Source organism: Lissotriton helveticus, chromosome 2_1 (assembly GCF_964261635.1).
Source record: "Lissotriton helveticus chromosome 2_1, aLisHel1.1, whole genome shotgun sequence".
NCBI classification, from domain to species: Eukaryota; Metazoa; Chordata; class Amphibia; order Caudata; family Salamandridae; genus Lissotriton; species Lissotriton helveticus.
Window position 1 is genome coordinate 668,572,864 of NC_136059.1, and position 21,435 is coordinate 668,594,298.

General features: G+C 42.1%; 1 protein-coding gene across 1 annotated transcript in view; it reads left to right on the plus strand.

Annotated features, from left to right (window-relative positions):
* Positions 1–21,435, plus strand: part of ADGRV1 (adhesion G protein-coupled receptor V1) — a 2,034,994-nt gene that overhangs the window by 216,071 nt on the left and 1,797,488 nt on the right. The window contains exons 10-11 of the mRNA XM_078677778.1: positions 1,217–1,393; positions 5,493–5,716. Coding sequence (XP_078533904.1) covers positions 1,217–1,393; positions 5,493–5,716 — 401 coding nt within the window. The remainder of the gene's footprint in view (positions 1–1,216; positions 1,394–5,492; positions 5,717–21,435) is intronic.

Here is a 21,435-nt window from a genome sequence, read left to right on the forward strand (position 1 = left end):
AAACTGTAATAAAGTGGGAGGGGAAGAATTACAAGGATCACGGAAGGCAGGGAAGAGGGTCTTAAATAAAAAGGAAGGGAGGACAAGGGGGTAAAAAGGTACAAAACTAAAATCTAGAATGTCTTTCTGCAGGTTATTTTTCTCCTTCTCTAGTACCAGTCCTTTGAGGACTTCCAAATTAAGTTCATTTGGTTCAACTTCACACAGGCAGCTGATAAATCAAAAACACCATCCTAGATTATTTTGCTAGTTCCTCGAGACGCAGATCTTCCTCGTAGACCCACAAATATGTTTGTGAAAAAAGGTCTGACCCAAAATGGGAGAGTCATATGACCCAAATAGAACTTCTAAAGGACTCTGTAAACTGTGATAACATTGCTATTCTAGTCCTAGATTCTCGCCAGAAGGACGCTTGAACTTTTCCATTGACAATGATACCGAACAAGCCTTATCAAAAAATGCCCTGTCAGGTAAAAAAAAAAGTAAAATCATCCCCTTTGCTAATTCTGGTATTTGTTTGCTATTAATTAATGCTGTACTACCAGAAGTGACTGGGAGTATACTGATTTCTTTGACTCTCAATGTGTAACGACCCGAGGTAGCTGATGCTCACTTCTCAGCTATGATGATGGCAATCCCCAACGTTTTATACTCTATAGTAAAGCTGTTTGCAAAACAACTCTCTACCGAAGATCATTATTTGAAACATTAACATCCAATGTAGGAATGTTAACTACACAAAAAGTGTCCCAAAAGACCAGTTTTGCATAAACTGAGACTTAATCCTAGGGAAGCCTTAAACCTGCTGTAAATAACAAATTGTTGTTAATAGTATTACGCTTAACCAATAATCCAGTACATATTGCTGCAAAGGACCAACCTGCTATTACCATGAATACTATTGTATTTGTTATCTTTTTTAATTTAGAAGAGCAAATGGTTTTTGGGCATAATTCCCAATGTGTGTGTGTGTGTGTGTGTGTGTGTGGTTGCGTATGTGTGTGTGTGGTTGCGTATGTGTGTGTATATATATATTATATATATATATATATATATATATATATATATATATATATATATATATATATATATATATATATATATATATATATATATATATTAATTATAAATGTAAAATTGCTTCGAGACATTGATCTTTATATTTCTGTCAAATACTTCTAACATTAATATTTTCTCTATCCTTTTATACATACAGATGGAAAGTGCTGAGCTGGTTAATGTTTTTCCTCCAATCCCACCTCTCACTCCTAGACTGGGAACCATCCAAAACATTTCTCTGAAGGTTACTCCTGAAATTGCAAATGGAGAAATTGGCTTTATAAGCAAACTGCCAATAGTTACCTATGAACCAGAAGATACCAGCTCTTATTTGGTAAATAATGTAAATGTTTTCCTGTGCTAATTTACAGATTGTTTTAATATCTACTTTATTTGTGCCCGTTTTTAAGCTGAGTTGAGAATACCTGACTGATATGCTGCCTTTGATGCAGGGACAGACCTGTTCAGACATTGTCTTGTGACCAACTTTGGTGTGGGATGTAATGGAATTTTCATGAATCTGTGACTACAATTAATCCTGTTGCGTGTGACACTTCAGATATTTTATGCAAATCAGCATGTTCAACTACCTTGTTTTTAAGTCACCTTCTAACTTACATTAATGTAGAATATGCTGGTCCATTTAATTTGTTCATCAGTTGTCGTAGACTGGTGTGCATGAATAGTAGTTGCTTCAGACAAAAATGCAGGTGCACAGGAGATACATTCATGGAAGTTTGGCATGATGCAACATATAGGTCTAGCTAAAGTAGATTCTTGACATAGTTTTAGGCTCCAGTTAGTGGGGATTAGCCAATGGTCTAGTTCAGGTAGATTATGGTGGTCTAATTATCAATGAGACTGCTTGTATATGGTGTGATGAATGCACATTATTGTTGGGATGAGGGTCTGGGACAACCAATAAGTCATGGACTTGTTTTAGTTGTCTGAGAAGTTATGTGGAGCTTGACAGGAGTTCAAGACTGTATCTGATATTAAGACTACTTTTTGATGGTGGCATTCATTCACTTGGTCTAAATTTAAGGTGTAGAATATGAATAATTTAAACTAACAGTAAGAAGGAATTGTGAAGAAAGCAACTTAACATTAGTTAATGATGAAACATAAATGTTCTTGGCTTATTGCCCTCATTGAGATGTATTTATTGTATTGTATTGTATTGTAATTGCATTTATATAGCGCTTACTACCCCTGACGAGGCGTCGAAGCGCTTTTTCGGCGGGTAGCACGCTACTCCGGGACCCACAGAGGATTAGTGTTGAATTAGTATAGTGAAACATGCAAGTACATTTTAAGTGGTGGATAGGTTATTATGTGTATCTGCCAACACAATAGTAGTACAAACTACTGAATATTTGTGTCCTGGGATCTGTATGGTAAGATCTTAGCATTATTTTGTTAAAATGTCGAGTGTCATGGCATTCCTGACATTTTAAAACAGAAATGTTTCATGTTCCTTAAGAACGCTTTCACAAAAATCATTTGTGATTGTTCTCTAATTTTTTATTAGACGTGGTTTTTCAGACCAAGTGTGGCAAGTTTTGAGAACTTTTCATTTTCATCATTTTCTGAGGGTATAGCTTTTGTAAAACAAAAAATAGTAAATGTTATTCTGCTGATGTGATCTTTTGTATGAATTTTGAGAAACGGGTTTCCTCTCTGATTTACTTCTTGTTACTCCCAAATTCTTCACATGCGATTCCCATGTCTGATGAGGAAGTGCTTCTGAATAATACCGATCTACCCTTAGCCTGACTAATCACTGACCAACACACCAGTCACAATGTCCTTATATTACGAACACTGCTGCACAGGATCCTTAAAACCAACATATGAAGTGTGTAAACTGTAAGAGACAGGCACCTGGGTAAAGGATGCAGATGGAATTAGGATAAAAGCCTGCTCCTCCTTAGGGCATCATGGCGCTCTGTAACCGCTTTTTATTGTTCCCCATCTCAAAGATACTCATTTTGTCGTGCTTGGAAGTCTGAGAGGCTCAGCATTTGTATGTGCAGGTGAATATCATTAGTAGTTCTGAGATATCTTGAATTCTGCTTCTTCTGAAAACTACAATTCCCCAAACTTAATTCTAACTCCTTAAATATTTAAAAGTCTATTGTCTATTTGTCTACAGCTTGAGAAGCCTAAAGGATCTTGATAATAACCCGACCTATAAATAAACTCTCAAATGCTTCCTCTACTAAACCAAGGAGAAACATTTGGGTAACTGATTGGAACACCAGTTTTGCCTCCTGTAGTTCAGACCGCAATGAGAGGCCACAGGTGCAGGTTAGCATAGAAACAGCAGAGTGTCAGGCGAAACATAGGGTACAGTTTTGCATATCACTGCATTGAAGTTTCGCCCAGGCATAGCATTTAATTGTGCGATAAACTCCAGCACTGACAGTAATTCAATATTTGCACTCAACGCTTCTATAGTCTACCAGGTTTACATTTGAAAACTGGTCCTCTTGAATTTGGAGCACTTTTTGAGAGGCTCACATTCTGTATTCAATCCCAAGCCACGTCGCATGCATTATGTGAGACACATTATTGATTAATGTAGATCTCTTTCGAATACTTGCAATTGTTCTAGTGTTTAAAATATAATCTTATTTGGCATTCATGCGAATGTTATGGATTCTAATAACATTTGAAGTCCATCTAATATCTAATTTGAGAGGAGTAATCTCTTTGCTTTGTTGCTTTCAGTCAGTTTTCAAACAAAATCAGGTATATAGCTGCTATGATTACCCATTGAGACGTAAATTCCATCTAACTCCTACGTCACAGATTTTCATTTAACAAACTATTCAGCAAGTATTACGTATATAGGACCTGATTCACAAAGCCTTTTTTTAGCGGGAAGCACATGTTTTTGACAGGACATGCTTGGATGTATATGTACTTGATTTTGACAAGAGATCAAGCAGCCTCTGTAATAGCATGTCGCCCTCCAAAAGTTTAGGCTGCAACTGCTTACAATTACACAGTAGTGAAACCCACACAAGGGTGAGTGGAATAAAAGCTTTGTTTACCATGTGAGTTTGTGATCACTCATAAACTTGTGACTTTGCGAGCATTCACAAACTCCCCTCTGTCCCTTTCCCACTCTAGAAATGATTTTGCACCAATAGGATTCCGGTCAACCCCTTCCTAGCAGGAAAGTCACCGTTCAGGAGGTTGTAGGCAAATACATTTCTTTATGGGGAGAAGAAATGTCACCATGGAGCAAACATTTTTTTTTTCATTTTCACAGAGGTGCTGGCTTCCCTCAGTGTGGACCTTTTCTGTATATATACAGGGGTGGGTTCTCCATTGGGACTCTAGGGCTGATCGATCAATTTAGAGATACAATTGTATCTCTAAGCAAATCAATATATTTAAGTCTGGGCTGTCTGTCCCAGGCTACCTGCCCCACCTTGCTTTGCGATACAAAAGGGGATGATGGACGGAGCGTTTGAGCAAATCAAACACTCACCCCCAGTCAACTGATCTGGGTTTAATCCATCACCATTCTTTAGCTCACTCCCCCACCCCAGTTCAGACATAGCCATATGCAAATCAGTCTGACCCTGTGCCTCATGGGAACAGTCCAGCCCGAACTGCCAAGCCATGTCTTCCCTGGACCGGAAACAAGCATCCTGGGACCGGTTTCGGGTTCATAACCCTCATCAGGCAGGCTATCTTGAATCCAGTGGCAAAGTGAGCAAGGGTCTCACGTCTGAGCATACCCTGCCAACTTAGGGCGAACAAAGCGATACCAAAGGGAATGATGGACGGAGCGTTTGAGCAAATGAAACACTCACCCCAAGTCAACTGATCTGGGTTTAATCCTTCACCATTCTTTAGCTCACTCCGCCACCCCAGTTCAGACATGGCCATATGCAAAGCAGGATGCTTGTTTCCGGTCCAGGGAAGACATGGCTTTGGCAGTTCGGACTGGACTGTTCCCATGAGGCACAGGGTCAGACTGATTTGCATATGGCTAGGTCTGAACTGGTGTGGCGGAGTGAGCTAAAGAATGGTGATGGATTAAACCCAGATCAGTTGACTGGGGGTGAGTGTTTGATTTGGTCAAACGCTCCGTCCTTCATCCCCTTTTGTATCGCAACCTTGCTTTGAAGCAGGAGGCAGAAGCCAGGCAGTAAACCAACTTGCTGCAATGTGATGCACGACTTACCTTTCTAAAGCCATTCATTGCCATTGTAGTCTATGGTGGTATTCAGTGTAGGCCAGTGACGCTGTCAGCGTCACAGTTTCGGGTGTTGGAGTAGCAACCCTGCGTAAGGCCAGACGTCTATCATTCACATGACCGCTACTGTATATAATTAATGGTCAATAATGTCATCTGGTCATATTATGAAAATGTCATTGTATTCAGCTACTCACTGTTTTCTGTTTGTTTGTAGGTCTCCATACCATTACATCGAGATGGCACTGATGGGCATGCCACTGTTTTTTGGAGTTTGACACCCTCAGGTCTCAATGCGAAATCTGTAACTGTAGAAGATTTAAGTCCTTTCAATGGCTCTGTAATGTTTTTAAGTGGACAAAGTGACACATTGATCAACATAACCATTAAGGCCGATGACATCCCTGAACTAAATGAAACTGTAATAATATCACTCGACAGGTATCAATTTGTATTTTTTTTTAAACTTGATGACAATTACTAATGGGCTTATTTTGTAGTCAGTAATGTTTCTGTTAATGGCTATTCTAATATTTTTCTAGTAGTGAAAATGACGAAACAGATACATTTATACATTTATATTAGGTGGTAGCACACACTAGCGTATATTTATTGTTTTGATTTCAATCGATTTGTATTGTCCTGGCTTGTGACAGGTAGCCACAACATAACACCAACTCTTAGAAAAGTCTTAGGTCTGTGGCTACAGGATTTCACTGGGGTGCCTCCAGATAAGGCTTTCACTCTGATGGATGTTCTTTCCCATTCTAAATAGTAGTTTGTATTGTTCTTCATCTGGCCCTGTCCTCTAATTAAAGGGACTGTTGGTGCTTAAGGCATTTAGTGAGGGAGAGAAAGCTACTTGGAAGAGGCTTGGCTTCAAATTTCTTTTAAACAATGTTTAGTTTGTCTGGTTTCTCAGATCTACCTTTAGCGAGAGCCATACTTGAGCTCTAAAGATTCGGGTTGATCATCCCCACTGTTACTTTATGTGAATCTGATTTAAGCAACCAGATGTGCTTCACTTGATTTGACATTGTCTTTCTTGCCTCCTTTTGTGTAAATTATGTCACTCTACATTAACCCAGTATTGGAACTGTTTCCCCGTTGTCGAGATGGGAGTTCCCGGTACCTCAGAAAAGTAATGTCACAATGGACATAGAGGCCTTAGGACTTTTGGTTTAGTAACATAGCCTAGTCATTATTTAAACAAGCATTGGCATAGCCAATAGGTCTCGCATTTGGGACCTTATAAGTGTTTAGCAATGCAACATTTGGTGGTGTTGCACCAAGGATATTCTGCTGCATAACTAAATACTTATACGGTCCAAAAAGCGAGACCTATTAGTTTTGCTAATGCTTGTTTGTTTTTTGTTGCTGTTTTGTTTAAGTTGCCAGATCTACAATAGCTGGACATTGTTTTTGTTAACAGTTCTTTTCATCAAATTAACTTGTTTTCATAGCTCTGAATGTTGTTTCCATTCTGGTTGTAGGAAACATTCATTTCCGGGGTTGTGGGGACTAACTAGCTGTGCCAATGCGCTGAACTTTGCAAATGAGAAAATGCCTGGTGCAGGTGCAATTTTCAAGTGTGGAGTGAGTGAGCCCCAGGAAGCGTGACTCACTCACACAGGAGTTCATGCACTGCACCTGCACACTCAGCATGGTTTAAGGAAACTCGACCCACTCCCTCCCAGGCATCAGAACATATTTACCAAGAGACTCTGAAATGAGCCTGCCTGCTGCACTGATGGCTGGTTGTGTGTGTGCCTGGTGAAAGCGTACACTGACGGCTGGTGGTGTGTGTGCCTGGTGGAAGCGTGCACTGACGGCTGGTGGTGTGTGTGCCTGGTGGAAGCGTGCACTGATGGCTGGTGGTGTGTGCCCGGTGGAAGCATGCACTGACAGCTGGTGGTGTGTGTGCCTGGTGGAATCATGCACTGATGGGTGGTAGTGTGTGTGCCTGGTGGAAGCGTGAACTCACGGCTGGTGGTGTGTATGCCTGGTGGAAGCGTGCACTCATGGCTGGTGGTGTGTGTGCTTGGTGGAAGCGTGCACTGATGGCTGGTGGTGTGCATCCCTGATGGAAGCTGCACTGATGGCTGGTGTATGTGTGCCTGGTGGAAGCGTGCACTGATGGCTGGTGATGTGTGTGCCTGGTGGAAGCGTGCACTGATGGCTGGTGGTGTGTATGCCTGGTGGAAGCGTACACTGACGGCTGATGGTGTGTGTGCCTGGTAGAAGCGTGCACTGACGCCTGGTGGTGTGTGTGCCTTGTGGAAGCGTGCAGCGATGGCTGGTGGTGTGTGTGCCTGGTGGAAGCATGCACTGACGGCTGGTGGTGTGTGTGCCCGGTGAAAGCGTGCACTGATGGCTGGTGGTGTGTGCGCCTGGTGAAAGTGTGCACTGACGTCTGGTGATGTGTGCCTGGTAGAAGCTTTCACTGATGTCTGGTGGTGTGTGTGCCTGGTGGAAGCGTGCACTTATGGCTGGTGGTGTGTGTGCCTGGTGAAAGCGTGCACTGATGGCTGGTGGTGTGTGTGCCTGGTGAAAGTGTGCACTGACGGCTGGTGGTGTGTGCCTGGTGGAAGCATGTACTAATGGCTGGTGGTGTGTATGCCTGGTGGAAGCGTGCACTGATGGCTGGTGGTGTGTGTGCCTGGTGGAAGCGTGCACTGATGGCTGGTGGTGTGTATGCCTGGTGGAAGCGTGCACTGATGCCTGGTGGTCTGTATGTCTGGTGGAAGCGTGCACTGATGTCTGGTGGTGTGTATGCCTGGTGGAAGCGTGCACTGATGGCTGGTGGTGTGTATGCCTGGTGGAAGTGTGTACTGATGGCTGGTGGTGTGTGTGCCTGGTGGAAGCGTGCACTGACACCTGGTGGTATGTGTGCCTGGTGGAAGCGTGCACTGACTTCTGGCGGTGTGTGTGCCTGGTGAAAGCGTGCACTGACACCTGGTGGTGTGTGTGTGCCTGGTGAAAGCGTGCACTGATGGCTGGTGGTGTGTGCCTGGTGGAAGCGTGCACTGACGGCTGGTGGTGTGTGTGCCCGGTGAAAGCGTGCACTTATTTATTTATTTATTTACTTCATTTGTAAAGCGCTCTGTCACCTGGCACATTAAGAAACAATGTCCTGATAGGTAAGGATGTGTAGGCAATTAATTATACATGCATACAGCATTACTCACAAGGAAAGAAGGAGAATACTCATTAATATGAAAAAAGATAGTTAATAATCTTTATATTGTTGCATAGGTTCATTATCGGAAATTATACAGTTAGAAGCAGCACTGCATAAATAAATTGGTGACAACCATATAGTACTTGGTGCTTAAAAAGTGACTGTGGTGAGAGTGGTGACGCAAGTGGAGAAGTGAACAGCAAGAACGGCGCACTGTGAACAAAGTGCAAATAATTTACAGTGAGTGGCTCCAAGTCATGTGACAACGTGATATCACAATAAACAAAGTTCTTTCAATTGGATGTTGAGCCACAGAAGAGGAGTACGCCTGTTATTAAGCTGGTAGGTCGAGGGCGTTTCGATCCATATTAGTTTGGATCGTCATCAGGACTTGGTTGTCTGAATTGGGGCGTGCTTAGTTCAATTCCGTGTGCATGGAAAGTCTATTAGTTGTTGGGAGTTCCCATGAATCGATAGGGGCAGCCTAAAGGGCAATCCGGTTAGCCAAGTCAAGGTGATCCGGGGTCTGCATTAGGGCACTGAAGGAATCTGTGCGTGAAGCGGCCGTCTGTGATCGGCCGTTGGGTCAGCACGACTCCTGAATGAATCGGCGTGCTGTCTCAGGAATGGATCTGGGCGTAGTGATCCTGGCGCTGGCAAACTCAGAGTATAGTATAAGAGCGTGCAAGAGAAGCAGATAGCCTCCTAGACTTTGGGGAACAACCAGGTTTTTAGTCTCCTCCTAAAAAAACAGGAGATCACTGACTTGTCTCAGTTCCAATGGGAGTCCATTCCAAAGTCTAGCAGCTGCTACCCCAAAGGTTCTACCACCCGCTTTCACTTTCCTGAACCATGAAGTCTTAACCAATCTCGCCGAAGAGGAATGAAGGCTTCTAACTCGAACATACCACTCAAACTTCCTTTGCAAGGAAACAGGTCCCAGCCCATGCAGGGCTTTAAACACTAAACAGAGGGACTTAAACTGAATTCTCTGTCCCAATCGGGAGCCAATGCAACTCTGCCAGGGCCAGAGAGGAACAGAACCTTCTTGTAGTGTAGTTCCTATCTTCCCAATAGGCTCTGCGCATTGGAATAATACCTACAGCAGTAAAGGCCTAGGCCAGACGTTAACTAGGTCTACTACTGTCGATACTAGACTTAAGTTTTGGGTTTGCCAGCGTAGCTCAGAGTTCGCTAGAAACTTTCTCGAATGTTCAGGAAAGAATTAACTCCCCTGATTAGACAAGAAGGGATTTAGTTTCTGACAACCATAGAACATGACAACTTTGCTCTCCCCTAATCAAGAGTGTATCTCCAGAGTCGTGTGAGCACAAGGCAATTATTTTACTCAGTCAGTACGTGCATTCTTAGTCTCATCAGATTGTAGAGAAAAGGAAGAGACGGGCGTGTTCAATAAAAAGGTGTTATTTATTGATCAGTCTCTTTTCTCGTACAAGAGAAATGGATCGATATTATTGCAATACTTATAGTTAAGTAAAGTGCATACATTAAAAACAATAGTATAAAGTAATACTGTAAAAACATTGATATGGTTTCTGAGCCATATGATGTTTAAAATGATTAAAATATATTTACATACACATATACATTTGACTAAACGTACTCAACTGGTGTTTCTAAATACGCCTACCCCGTGTACCTGACCTAAGTCTAATGCGTGGGCGGGAATAGAAAGTTACAGTTTAAGTTAAGTTTGTTTTTGCCAAGTGAATAACTAAAGAATTCTCTGTGAGGGGTTATTCAGTTCTGTACCTGGAAGTTAGGATGAATGAGGAATGGTATCTCCTTCTCTGGTCTCGATATTCCAGGCTGCCTGCGAGGGCTGCCCGAAAGCGCCGGTGCTGGGTCTCTCGGTAGGAGATAGCAGCGCGTCTCTCAGCGCGTCAGGAAGGCGGGGCTGCTGCCAGCGGGGTCTGCTCTGCTTCTGGGCTTCGGCAAGTATGGCTGCTCCGTCTCGTCACCACGCGTGTGTTTGCATAGGGCAAGATCGGCAATATTTATACCTTAAAGGTGCCGAGATTGACGTAAGGATGGACATAGATACGTCAATAAAGATGTCATACGACTTGCTCGTTAGCACATTCTTTTACTGAAGTTCTCTGTGAAATCAAAACAATGGCCGCACGGATTTTCCAGGTTGTCATAGGTTTGATTTGTTATGAGAACGTCGTATGCCTTATCAGGGGCTGGAGGAATGTCGCTTGTCTAATTAGATCTCAAGCGTTATGACCTAATCAGATAACACGTTCCTGTGCCGTAGTGTGACTGCGTCAGATAACGGTATCTGCATCATGGGGGCTTTTCTTGCCTCATTGGCTGACTGTTAGTTAACTTGATAGTTAGTTTAACCAGAATAGGGTCAGGAATAGGGGGATTGATTCAGAACCTATAGGAATACATGACACCCACTCCACGCTAACTATGGTCATATTTACTAATCTATGCATAGTATAACATAGTACAACATACTATAGAGTATAGTGTATACCTCACCACCCCAAAATACATAAATGCATTTTGAAATTTTCAAATATACTGAAAAATTGCAGTCATATATATTGTATGCACTTAAGCTATGAATTAAACGCTAAAGTAAACACGCATTTGTAGACATTATTGCTTATTTGGTATATGAGAAATACACATGAAATGGCTCTTAATATGGCTATACAGAAAGAAAGTTCGAGACCATTTCATCACATAATAAAATATTTGTGAACATACCAGCGGGCAACTAAAGTTTATAAAGTATCTAAAAATAGAAATCTTAGTTCTCTAGGAATAGTTTCTTACTTTAAGCAGAAGATAAGTGTCCCGAAAATTTTGTAAAAAATAATTTGGGGCTGCTAAAAAATTGCTGTCCGTGAACTGGTGGGAAAAATTGTTCATGTGACTTTATTTTTAAAGTTGAAGGCCGAATTCAGGGAACGCCGTGTGCGAGCTTGCTCAAAAGTCTCTATTTTTGTTCTGGAGAGAACATCATATCATTAAGGCTTTCGAAAAAACTGTCAACAGCTTCATGGGAAAGTTCCACTAAGTCGGAAATAGGTGTAACCATGCATTCGTGCGCATGATTGTCTCCATTGACATTCTGATTCGCATTGCTGACAGAAGGTCGTACCTGATCAATGCTGCTTTCATCTTGAACTTCACTACTCTTCAATCGTAGTGGTGAAGATTCCACGAATGCCGTCATCAGGATTGGCAGCCTTTGAGGGCAGCACACAGCGTGAACCTTGGTAGGAACCAACAATGTATCTGCATCCACTGGCGCATCCGATTGTAGCGTCAGACAGGTGTCTAACACGCATTCTTCTCCGCATAGCAGACATCTCAATACAGGTAAAACACATCTTTGCCACATTGGTCGAAATGATAGAAACCAAGTCATGTTCAGGTCTCTAAGCCGGGAGAGTCCCAGGATTTTTGATATCCGGTCCCGGTATCCATTGGCTAGGATTGTATCTTCCATTGTCGCGAGAGTTTGATCTGTGACATGGGTTGCCATAACGAAAAATAAGGACTAAGAATAGGATTCCTGCAATTAGTCCCAGGATCAGGGGAAGTCCGCCAAAAATCGAATGGACGAAATCTGGAAAAATACCCAGTATGGCTTTGAATGGTGTTAATGCCATCGAAAATACTGTCTTAAATACCTTTGGACCCCAGTGGTATCAGAAATATTTAAGATTTCGCTCAGGATTTCCGCGAAATGTACGGGGGAATTAGTTGATAATAATGTATGTATCTCTGCAGTCGTCCTTGCGACTTGTAGATCATACGTTTCTTTTGATGACGAGAGCCTTGTAGGCGTCTGAAGAAGCACTGTTTTCATTCTGCTTAAAGTATCTATTCGAATAGAAGTAATTTTCAAACTGGGCCATGCCCTTGCCTCCCTGTCTGGAAAGGAGCTGGGGAACAAAGAACGTCCACAGCACTTGACCTTCACAGTCGTAGTGACTAGATAAGGAGTCCCGGGCATAAGACTACAACATTTGCGGTCTATAATAAGAATGTAACTCCCATTATAGAGTCTTTGAAAGAATGGTTCTATTTCAGTTGCAGGTGCGGCTTGCTGGTGACATGAAAAGTTGTATGAATTCCCTTCACAGGCTCCATGCAAACTAATTCCGTTACACAGAAGCGTGCCGCTTAGTGACATAGCACAATTGTTGCCACTAAGAAACACTTTCTGTCCTTTATTACTGACACATGCATGTGAATAGGGCAGGTTCCAAGTTGTTTTAAGGTACCCCTTCCCCAATTTCTCGTACATGCCAGCCTGTATATATTTTTGGCAGTATTGAAACCTGAAGGTTGAGATTGGAATATTTATGATTCCGTGGATTATCCATTCACTGACAGGTCGTTCTGACATTGTCATTGGTAATCTTTCTAGTTTTTCAATGCTCAAGATTGTATAATCAGCACCCTTTTGCGCCATACCGATTTGTCTATCAGTAAGGTTAAAGATTTGGAATAGTGACGTTGTGTTGATTAAACGCCAAGCCACATAGCCTGAACGCAGATTTTGTAACGTCCAGCCAAGCTGTACAATAGAACGCAATTGTGACTGACCATGTTGTAATAACAGTAAGTCTTGCGATAATATATCGATTGCTGAAGACACAATGCTGTCCAATGAAAAAATTCTGGAGGACAGAGTCATTAACCCATTGTCCACTACAGAAAGTGATTTTTCCAAATTAATACGGTCAATTTCCCGTATTCTCTCTGCTGTTTCAATTTGATTAACCTTCCAGGCCTCATTGTATGCTGCATATACAGAGGCTGCTATGAAACGCTTTTGACGCTGTTTGCGTGGTCCCATTATGAAATCACGCAAGTCAGCACCATCAGTAAGTAAAGTTAGGTGTTGCTTAATTTCAGGCAGTGTTGAAGTTTGTAGCCACTGAAGGCATAATTTGCCCACACTGTAGGTTGTTATTATCCCTGGGTGATGTCTTTGGGTCTGGCCTGGTCATTTTGAACCCCTGTGTTTTATTCAGGAATCTGTCTTGACAGTTATTTGTATCTGTGGGCCAGATTAACCATTGTTTCCAATCAGGATGTGTTCTGTTTTTGTTTAATATATGGTTTACGTCTATCTCTTCATCCGTATCAGAGCTATTGCTAAACATTGTTGGCTTTGGAATAGACGGTTTATTTAAATCTTTGATTTTGGCTAGGCCAAGACAGGTGGTTTGTTGAACAGTGTCATTTAAAAATATCATTTGTTCTGGGATCATGCAAGCTCTAAACAAAGCTTCTAAACCCTGTACTTGCCATTCTTTTGTACCCCAAACACTTTTCAAATCAACATTTTTGTCCCAATAATTAAATCCTAAAGTATTCATTTCTTCGAAGAATGAATCTGAATATATCAACTTTGTGTTGGTTAACATGGTATTCATCCCTGTCTTGTTTGACAATTTAAAATAAAATGTTTCAGCATTACTTGTGTTAAAACCTGAAAAATATGAATATTTGTCGTAAACGGTTCTTGAGCTCCCTTTTGGAGGTGTTGCACAATGTTCCCATTGATTATAATTTAAAACATTTCTAGGTTGTGCAGATTTATGTAAAAAATGGTTACCATAGTGGTTATAGCAATACATACTATCATAATTTGTAGAACCTTGCAAATAATCATGTTTTGTAAATTTAGCAGACATTACTAAGTCAGACATCATGTTATTAATGCTTTCGAAGTCCCAATCATCAGCAAATGAGTTTGGTTTTGCAAAGTCACTCAAGGAGATCTTGATTTGGTGTGGATATTTCAGGATATCGACCGGACCATAAATTTCATAGTCAGTGTTGTCCCAGGCTACCCCACCAGGTATAGGATTGGCTGTGAAGTTGGCTGAAGAAATTTCTCTTTTCTCGACGTGTGAAGATGTGTGTGGTTTGAGGACCAAGTTGATGTTCTGACTTGCTGTGTCCATTTTAGCATATTTTCCCTCAATGAAGCGTCCCAAAGTTAATACCATGATGAGCCAAAGTATGAGGATAAATGCACCAAAACCCACCCAAAATTCAATCCATGGAGAAATCAGATATGTTTCTTTCAGTTGGTTCAAAAGTTCCTTAGCTTTGTCTTTAAAGGATTTTGATGATGGCTGTGTCTTTGATTCACTGAGGCTTTCAGAGGAATCATCGAAGTTGATGAAGTAGCCGGATGCAGTTCTGTCAATTGTTCCAATTGGTTCAGTATTTTTGTTTCTTGAATTGTCACCTGGTACTTCATTATAGATTGGTGTGTCTCTGCTAAATGTTTTTATTTGGGTTTTCAGAGGTCTGAGTTCTATTGCATTGTTGCATAGTCCTTGTTGTTCTTCTGTAGGCGTTTCGAATGTGATGAGCCTCTTTGTTAGGACCTCTGTACTGGTAGCAAACCTTGGTGTTCTGCTACTTATTGGGAGTCCACTTGGCCTACTGTTTGTTATCGGCCACATGTTGTGGTTTTACCAGGTCGATGGATACAACTCGGTTCTCCTTTTTACCAGCAAGTGGCGGTAGTACAACTGATCTTGTCCCGTTGACAGACAAGACAGGAACTGCTTTTCTGTAAGAAGGCCCAAATTCCTTCTTTACCGCGATCTTCTCCCTGACTAGATCCCCGACTTTTGGAATCCAGACAGGTCTTGCTGGGACAGGTGGTGATTCTTCAGTGGTTGTTGGCTGTTGTTTCAACTGTATGTTGCTCAGGTCTTTTCTTGTTTTGTTTAAGTCCTGCAAAATAGCCAAACGGTCTTTGACATCAAAGCTTTTTTCTTTAACCACTGAAGTCTGACTGTCGAGGTCAGAGATGATCATTCTAGTTCCAAATAATAATTCGTACGGACTGAATCCCTTCAGAGAATTTCTTGGCAAGTTATTTAGACTACGTTGGACACTTATTAGATGTTTGACCCACCCAGCTCCCGAACCTAATATCCTTTTCATTATAGATTGCTTTCTGCCTTGGTTTTTTCTTTACACCATCCCGTACCCTCAGGAAGGAAGTGAGAAGATTCCCGCTGGACTGTGCTCATTCGGCCATGTTTCCCCCCAGGCTGGTGGGCTTGAGTGAAAACAATGGTCGAACGTAGCATGCTCTTAGCGTATATGCCATTTAGACTCGCAAATCTTTGTATAACAGTCCGGACGTCAGCCGAGTGCTGGTGATCTACATTATAAGTGGAAACTAGCCTGTATATGTTAATCGCAAGCCCTGCTTTTTATTGGTCATATTATCTGCCTTGATACGACGAGGTATTAAACTGTTTCTCTCCCCACTGCGATCTCTGTTGCAGTTTGGGCAGTTTTTTACAAACATGGTGTAATGCAGGCTCATGCCTGGCCACCAGTACCGTGATTGTAATTCTTCCAGAGAATCTTTCAGTTTGAGGTGTCTGAGACCCTCGCCCATATGTGCGTCTGCGATTAACAAGCTTCTCCTGTCCATGTTTGGAATCACTCTATCCCCCACTCCAGGGATTCGAGCAAAAGGGACGGAGTTTGCATCGATTATGTATGTATAATTGAGTGGATAGTTGATCGGTAACGCTGAGCAGTCGCCTTTTGATGACGTTTTCACCGCCAGCACTGTTTCACCGTCAATGTATTTTAATGTACGCTTTTTTCGAACTACGGGAGCCGATTTAGTGGCTGCCGCTGCGGCTGTTTCAGCCAATGAATTCCCTACAACGTGAACGCCATCACGCTGATGACTCAGTGAGTGTGTCACGTGAGTCTTTGGTAGTTCTTTTTGTAAAAGAGCTATTTGTTCCCAGAGCAATTTCTGCTTTATTGGTGCATCTGTGTCATCTTTGTAACCGTTCTGAATCCATGTCTGCAAATCCTTGTTATATGCTTTGACGCAGTAATATGAATCTGACACTATAAGTGTCGGGAATTCGCGATCCGCATTATCTAGCGCCATTTTTAATGCTATTATTTCAGTTTGTAGTTCTGAATTAGTTTCTACTGAGTGTGATTTTGTTAATAGAGGTCTTAGTTTACCTCCGCGCCACACTTCTTTTGTAATCTCACATGTGGGGTTGTATGCATGTTCTCCCCAAACGGAGGGTTGAGCATGTCCGTCTGTATAGATTACACAGGCGTAATGTCGTAGAGGCAGAATGTCGATTGGCAGAGGATACGTCTTTTCATATTTTAGATTTTTTAATTCTTCTAGTTCTTTAGAAAATTGTCAACCAGGCTATACTTGATCATTCATATCCTACGTATAAGACCGTTAAATGGGCAATTCTGGATTTTTTAAAGTTGAATTTGTAACCCTCCGCTGCGAACCCAAGTATTATGGTGTTCACTCTTTTCAAGTGAGTATCCAAGTCATCGTCTGTTAAGTAAATGTCATCGACATAAGATAATGCTTCATCATCATATAGTTGTAGTAATTCTGTTACTCTCGCTGAGAATACCCCCGGGCTGTTCTTGTACCCCTGGGCTAACCGACAGAATTGCTTTTGAGTGCCATTTACTGAGAATGCAGTTAAATATCTGCTCTCTGGTGCTATGTTTTGACAAAAGAATCCATTGGAGATGTCCAAGGTTGTTTTGTATTTTTTGCGCACTATGTTATTCATTAGTGCAGCACTGTGTGAGTTTTGCACTGCAAAGGTTTTGCAACATGTGTTAAGGTGTCGGTAATCCAAAACTAGACAATATGAGTTGTCTGGTTTGGAGACCGGAAACAAAGGATTGTTCATTTGTGAGGTGCAAGTTTCAATCACCCCCTGGTATTCTAGCTGATCTAGTATTTCATTTACCTGTTTTTTAGCTTCTTGCTTAATTGGGTACTGCCTTTGTGCAGTAGGTTGTGATTTTAACTGGATTTTGTGAGGAGGAGAATCCTCATCCCATCCTACATGATTTTTATATAAAGCAGGTGCTAAGGCCACTGCCCACTTTCTAGCAAGTGTGTATTTTTTATGAATCGGGATTTGATTCGAGAAGGCAGGCATAATTACTTCTTCGCCATGAGGGCACTCCCTGACAAACTCTGGTGGCCAGTCTTTTTCAGCTAGAAGGATGTCATAACCCTTGGAGAGGTTATCCCAAAATAGTCCCCTTATTTTCCTAGTCTTATCTCCCTCTATACGTAATGTTATCTCGTATATCTTGTGGGGTTTGCTAACTCTGGTGTCTGCAGTTTCCACTTGAAGATATTCATTCGTGTCCACTGTCTCCAGATGATTCATAAGGACTTTGCGAGCTATGCTCACTTCTGCTGCGCTGTCTAGCATTGTCTGAGCCCACTCTCCGTTTTTCAGTTGTGTCCTCAGTATTCTCGGCATTGTTAACTACCTTGATACTGGCTACCTTCTTTTTTGGAAATTGTAATTTCTTTTTTTGTTGAGCAGGTTCCTTGTCTTTGGACTTGGCGTGCTCTTCTCTTTGTTCTGATCGTCCTCTTCTTTCCGATTTCTGCGAGGAAGTCTGAAAAGATTGAGAGGGACGTGTATCAATGTCTTGATATCTATCAGGTTTTTTAATATTATCCCTATTTCTAAGGTTATATCTTTTCCCAGAGGGGTCACTCTGGGGTGACCTGTGTCTCTGGTTCGGAGATTTCTCCCTTCGCCTAGGAGACCTTCCTCGGGACTGGAATTTCTTTTCTTTTGGATTGGATTGTTTGTTTCCATCCCAGTTCTTTTTTGGTGAATTATTATTAAAAAATATTTTTTCTGGACTTTCAGTCAGTTGCGGTTTTACTGGTATTCCACCTAAACTATCTCTACCTAGTTCTTCATAAGATTTTTCTATGATTCTGGCAATTTCAGCTGGTTGGTCTGCTATATCTGTCACTTTTAACCTCTGGCGGATCGCCACGTTTGCTGCTTCACCTTTTATATTGGCTAATAATATAGCCGAGACCTGCTTGAAGTCTTTCAGTAATTTCATACCAAGAGTTAAAGCTGGTTCTGGACCGTATTCATCTTGAATTTGTTTTAGCACATCTGGTATTACCGAAATGGATGGAACACCGTGCGTTTTTGTGTAGATTGAAGCAAAGACTGTACCCCAAGTGTCACAGTCTTCTATGTGTGGTGCGATTCCCATTGGGAGACATATAGTCAGAATCCTGTGTTTTTCTAGCGGGGTGGTGTCAGGAAACACCGCCTCTATTTGGGTGATTTTCTGTGCCAACCAGAATGGTATCTGTTCCCGTTTAGCTGGAACTTTACCTAGGCAGGATTGGATGTTCTGTGGTGTGATTTTATTTGTGTTCCCCTGGTGAGGGGTCAGCTGTGGAAGTTTAATCGCTGGCTGAATTGTTGAAGTCCGCATTACATACTGGACTAATTGTCTATGAATTTTTAGTAATTGTTTTAGCTGTATTAACAGCTCTCCTGTAGACATTCCTTCGATGTCTGGGTGTGGTGTGTATCCGGCTAAGACCGGCCACGTTGCTCCTGGTCTACCTAAAGGACCGAGCCTGGTGATGTGATTATTATGCATTAGGGCGCCATCAAATAAGAGCAAATGCTCTTGGAATTTGAGTGGTACTTCCACCTCCTCGAAAGGAGTGTAAATGTCGGGTGGAACCTCTATTTTGTAATAGTGGAAGTACTTTGTTACAGCATTTGCTGCTGGAAAATGTATCCATGTATAGTATACCTCTGTCTGCCGATATTCGTGTGCCTCAATTACGAATATGACTGTGCCACCTCTAGGTGTCAGTCCATTTTCTATAAGTTTTAAGGTTATAGATTTCCTTTTGGCGACCGGGATAAGTATTATATCCCCGTCCGCATCTAGTGCTGCAGTATCAGCTGCTACTATTTCAGCTGCTAATCTAACTGCCTCTCTTTCGTCATCACTTTCTGACATTTTACTGTTAGAAAGGTTATTCTTTTTGTTTGCAGATCAGGTTTCTTATGGAAACAGAGATTAGATGCACAATATTTTGGAACAGTGTATCCTTCAACGTTGACTAAACCAAGAACCTTACATAGGAGTTCCCTCCTGCGAGGTTTTGGAGGATATTACCTTTCACCCACTCCAGACGTCTTTGGAGTATTTGGGAAAAGGGGTCTGAGTGAGAAAGCACTACTGAGTTACTCTAAATGTCTTACGTTAGTTTTATCGCCCTTTCCAAACGCGTTGGGCGCCATGTAGTGTAGTTCCTATCTTCCCAATAGGCTCTGCGCATTGGAATAATACCTACAGCAGTAAAGGCCTAGGCCAGACGTTAACTAGGTCTACTACTGTCGATACTAGACTTAAGTTTTGGGTTTGCCAGCGTAGCTCAGAGTTCGCTAGAAACTTTCTCGAATGTTCAGGAAAGAATTAACTCCCCTGATTAGACAAGAAGGGATTTAGTTTCTGACAACCATAGAACATGACAACTTTGCTCTCCCCTAATCAAGAGTGTATCTCCAGAGTCGTGTGAGCACAAAGCAATTATTTTACTCAGTCAGTACGTGCATTCTTAGTCTCATCAGATTGTAGAGAAAAGGAAGAGACGGGCGTGTTCAATAAAAAGGTGTTATTTATTGATCAGTCTCTTTTCTCGTACAAGAGAAATGGATCGATATTATTGCAATACTTATAGTTAAGTAAAGTGCATACATTAAAAGCAATAGTATAAAGTAATACTGTAAAAACATTGATATGGTTTCTGAGCCATATGATGTTTAAAATGATTAAAATATATTTACATACACATATACATTTGACTAAACGTACTCAACTGGTGTTTCTAAATACGCCTACCCCGTGTACCTGACCTAAGTCTAATGCGTGGGCGGGAATAGAAAGTTACAGTTTAAGTTAAGTTTGTTTTTGCCAAGTGAATAACTAAAGAATTCTCTGTGAGGGGTTATTCAGTTCTGTACCTGGAAGTTAGGATGAATGAGGAATGGTATCTCTTTCTCTGGTCTCGATATTCCAGGCTGCCTGCGAGGGCTGCCCGAAAGCGCCGGTGCTGGGTCTCTCGGTAGGAGATAGCAGCGCGTCTCTCAGCGCGTCAGGAAGGCGGGGCTGCTGCCAGCGGGGTCTGCTCTGCTTCTGGGCTTCGGCAAGTATGGCTGCTCCGTCTCGTCACCACGCGTGTGTTTGCATAGGGCAAGATCGGCAATATTTATACCTTAAAGGTGCCGAGATTGACGTAAGGATGGACATAGATACGTCAATAAAGATGTCATACGACTTGCTCGTTAGCACATTCTTTTACTGAAGTTCTCTGTGAAATCAAAACAATGGCCGCACGGATTTTCCAGGTTGTCATAGGTTTGATTTGTTATGAGAACGTCGTATGCCTTATCAGGGGCTGGAGGAATGTCGCTTGTCTAATTAGATCTCAAGCGTTATGACCTAATCAGATAACACGTTCCTGTGCCGTAGTGTGACTGCGTCAGATAACGGTATCTGCATCATGGGGGCTTTTCTTGCCTCATGGGCTGACTGTTAGTTAACTTGATAGTTAGTTTAACCAGAATAGGGTCAGGAATAGGGGGATTGATTCAGAACCTATAGGAATACATGACATTCTAGGCCAGCCTAAGGCTAGTTTGGCTGCCGTTGACTGAATCCTGAGAAGTCTATCCAAAAGACATTTTGGAGACTCTAACAGAAGAGCATTGCAATAGTCTAATCTGCTTAGGATGGTGCTCCGTGCCACCAGCGCACGCACCTGGGGAGGCAGCAGGGGAAGTTTTTTCCGCAGAGATCTAATAATAGCCAGGCAGCTGCCCAGCGTTCTAGTAACCTGAGCCTCCATTGTCAGCTTATTGTTAAACATGACGCCCATGTTGCGGACCGTTTCAACGGGTCTAACTACGGTCGACATGTCGCTTGGCCAGAAGCTGCTGGGCAGCACAGAGAGAACGCTATCAGCCGAGCAGTAGAGTACCTCAGTCTTGCTTGCATTAAACTGCAGCAAATTTCCCTTCAGCCACAGAGCCGTTTCACGCAAGCAGCAATGAAACACTTCCATTAAGGTTGA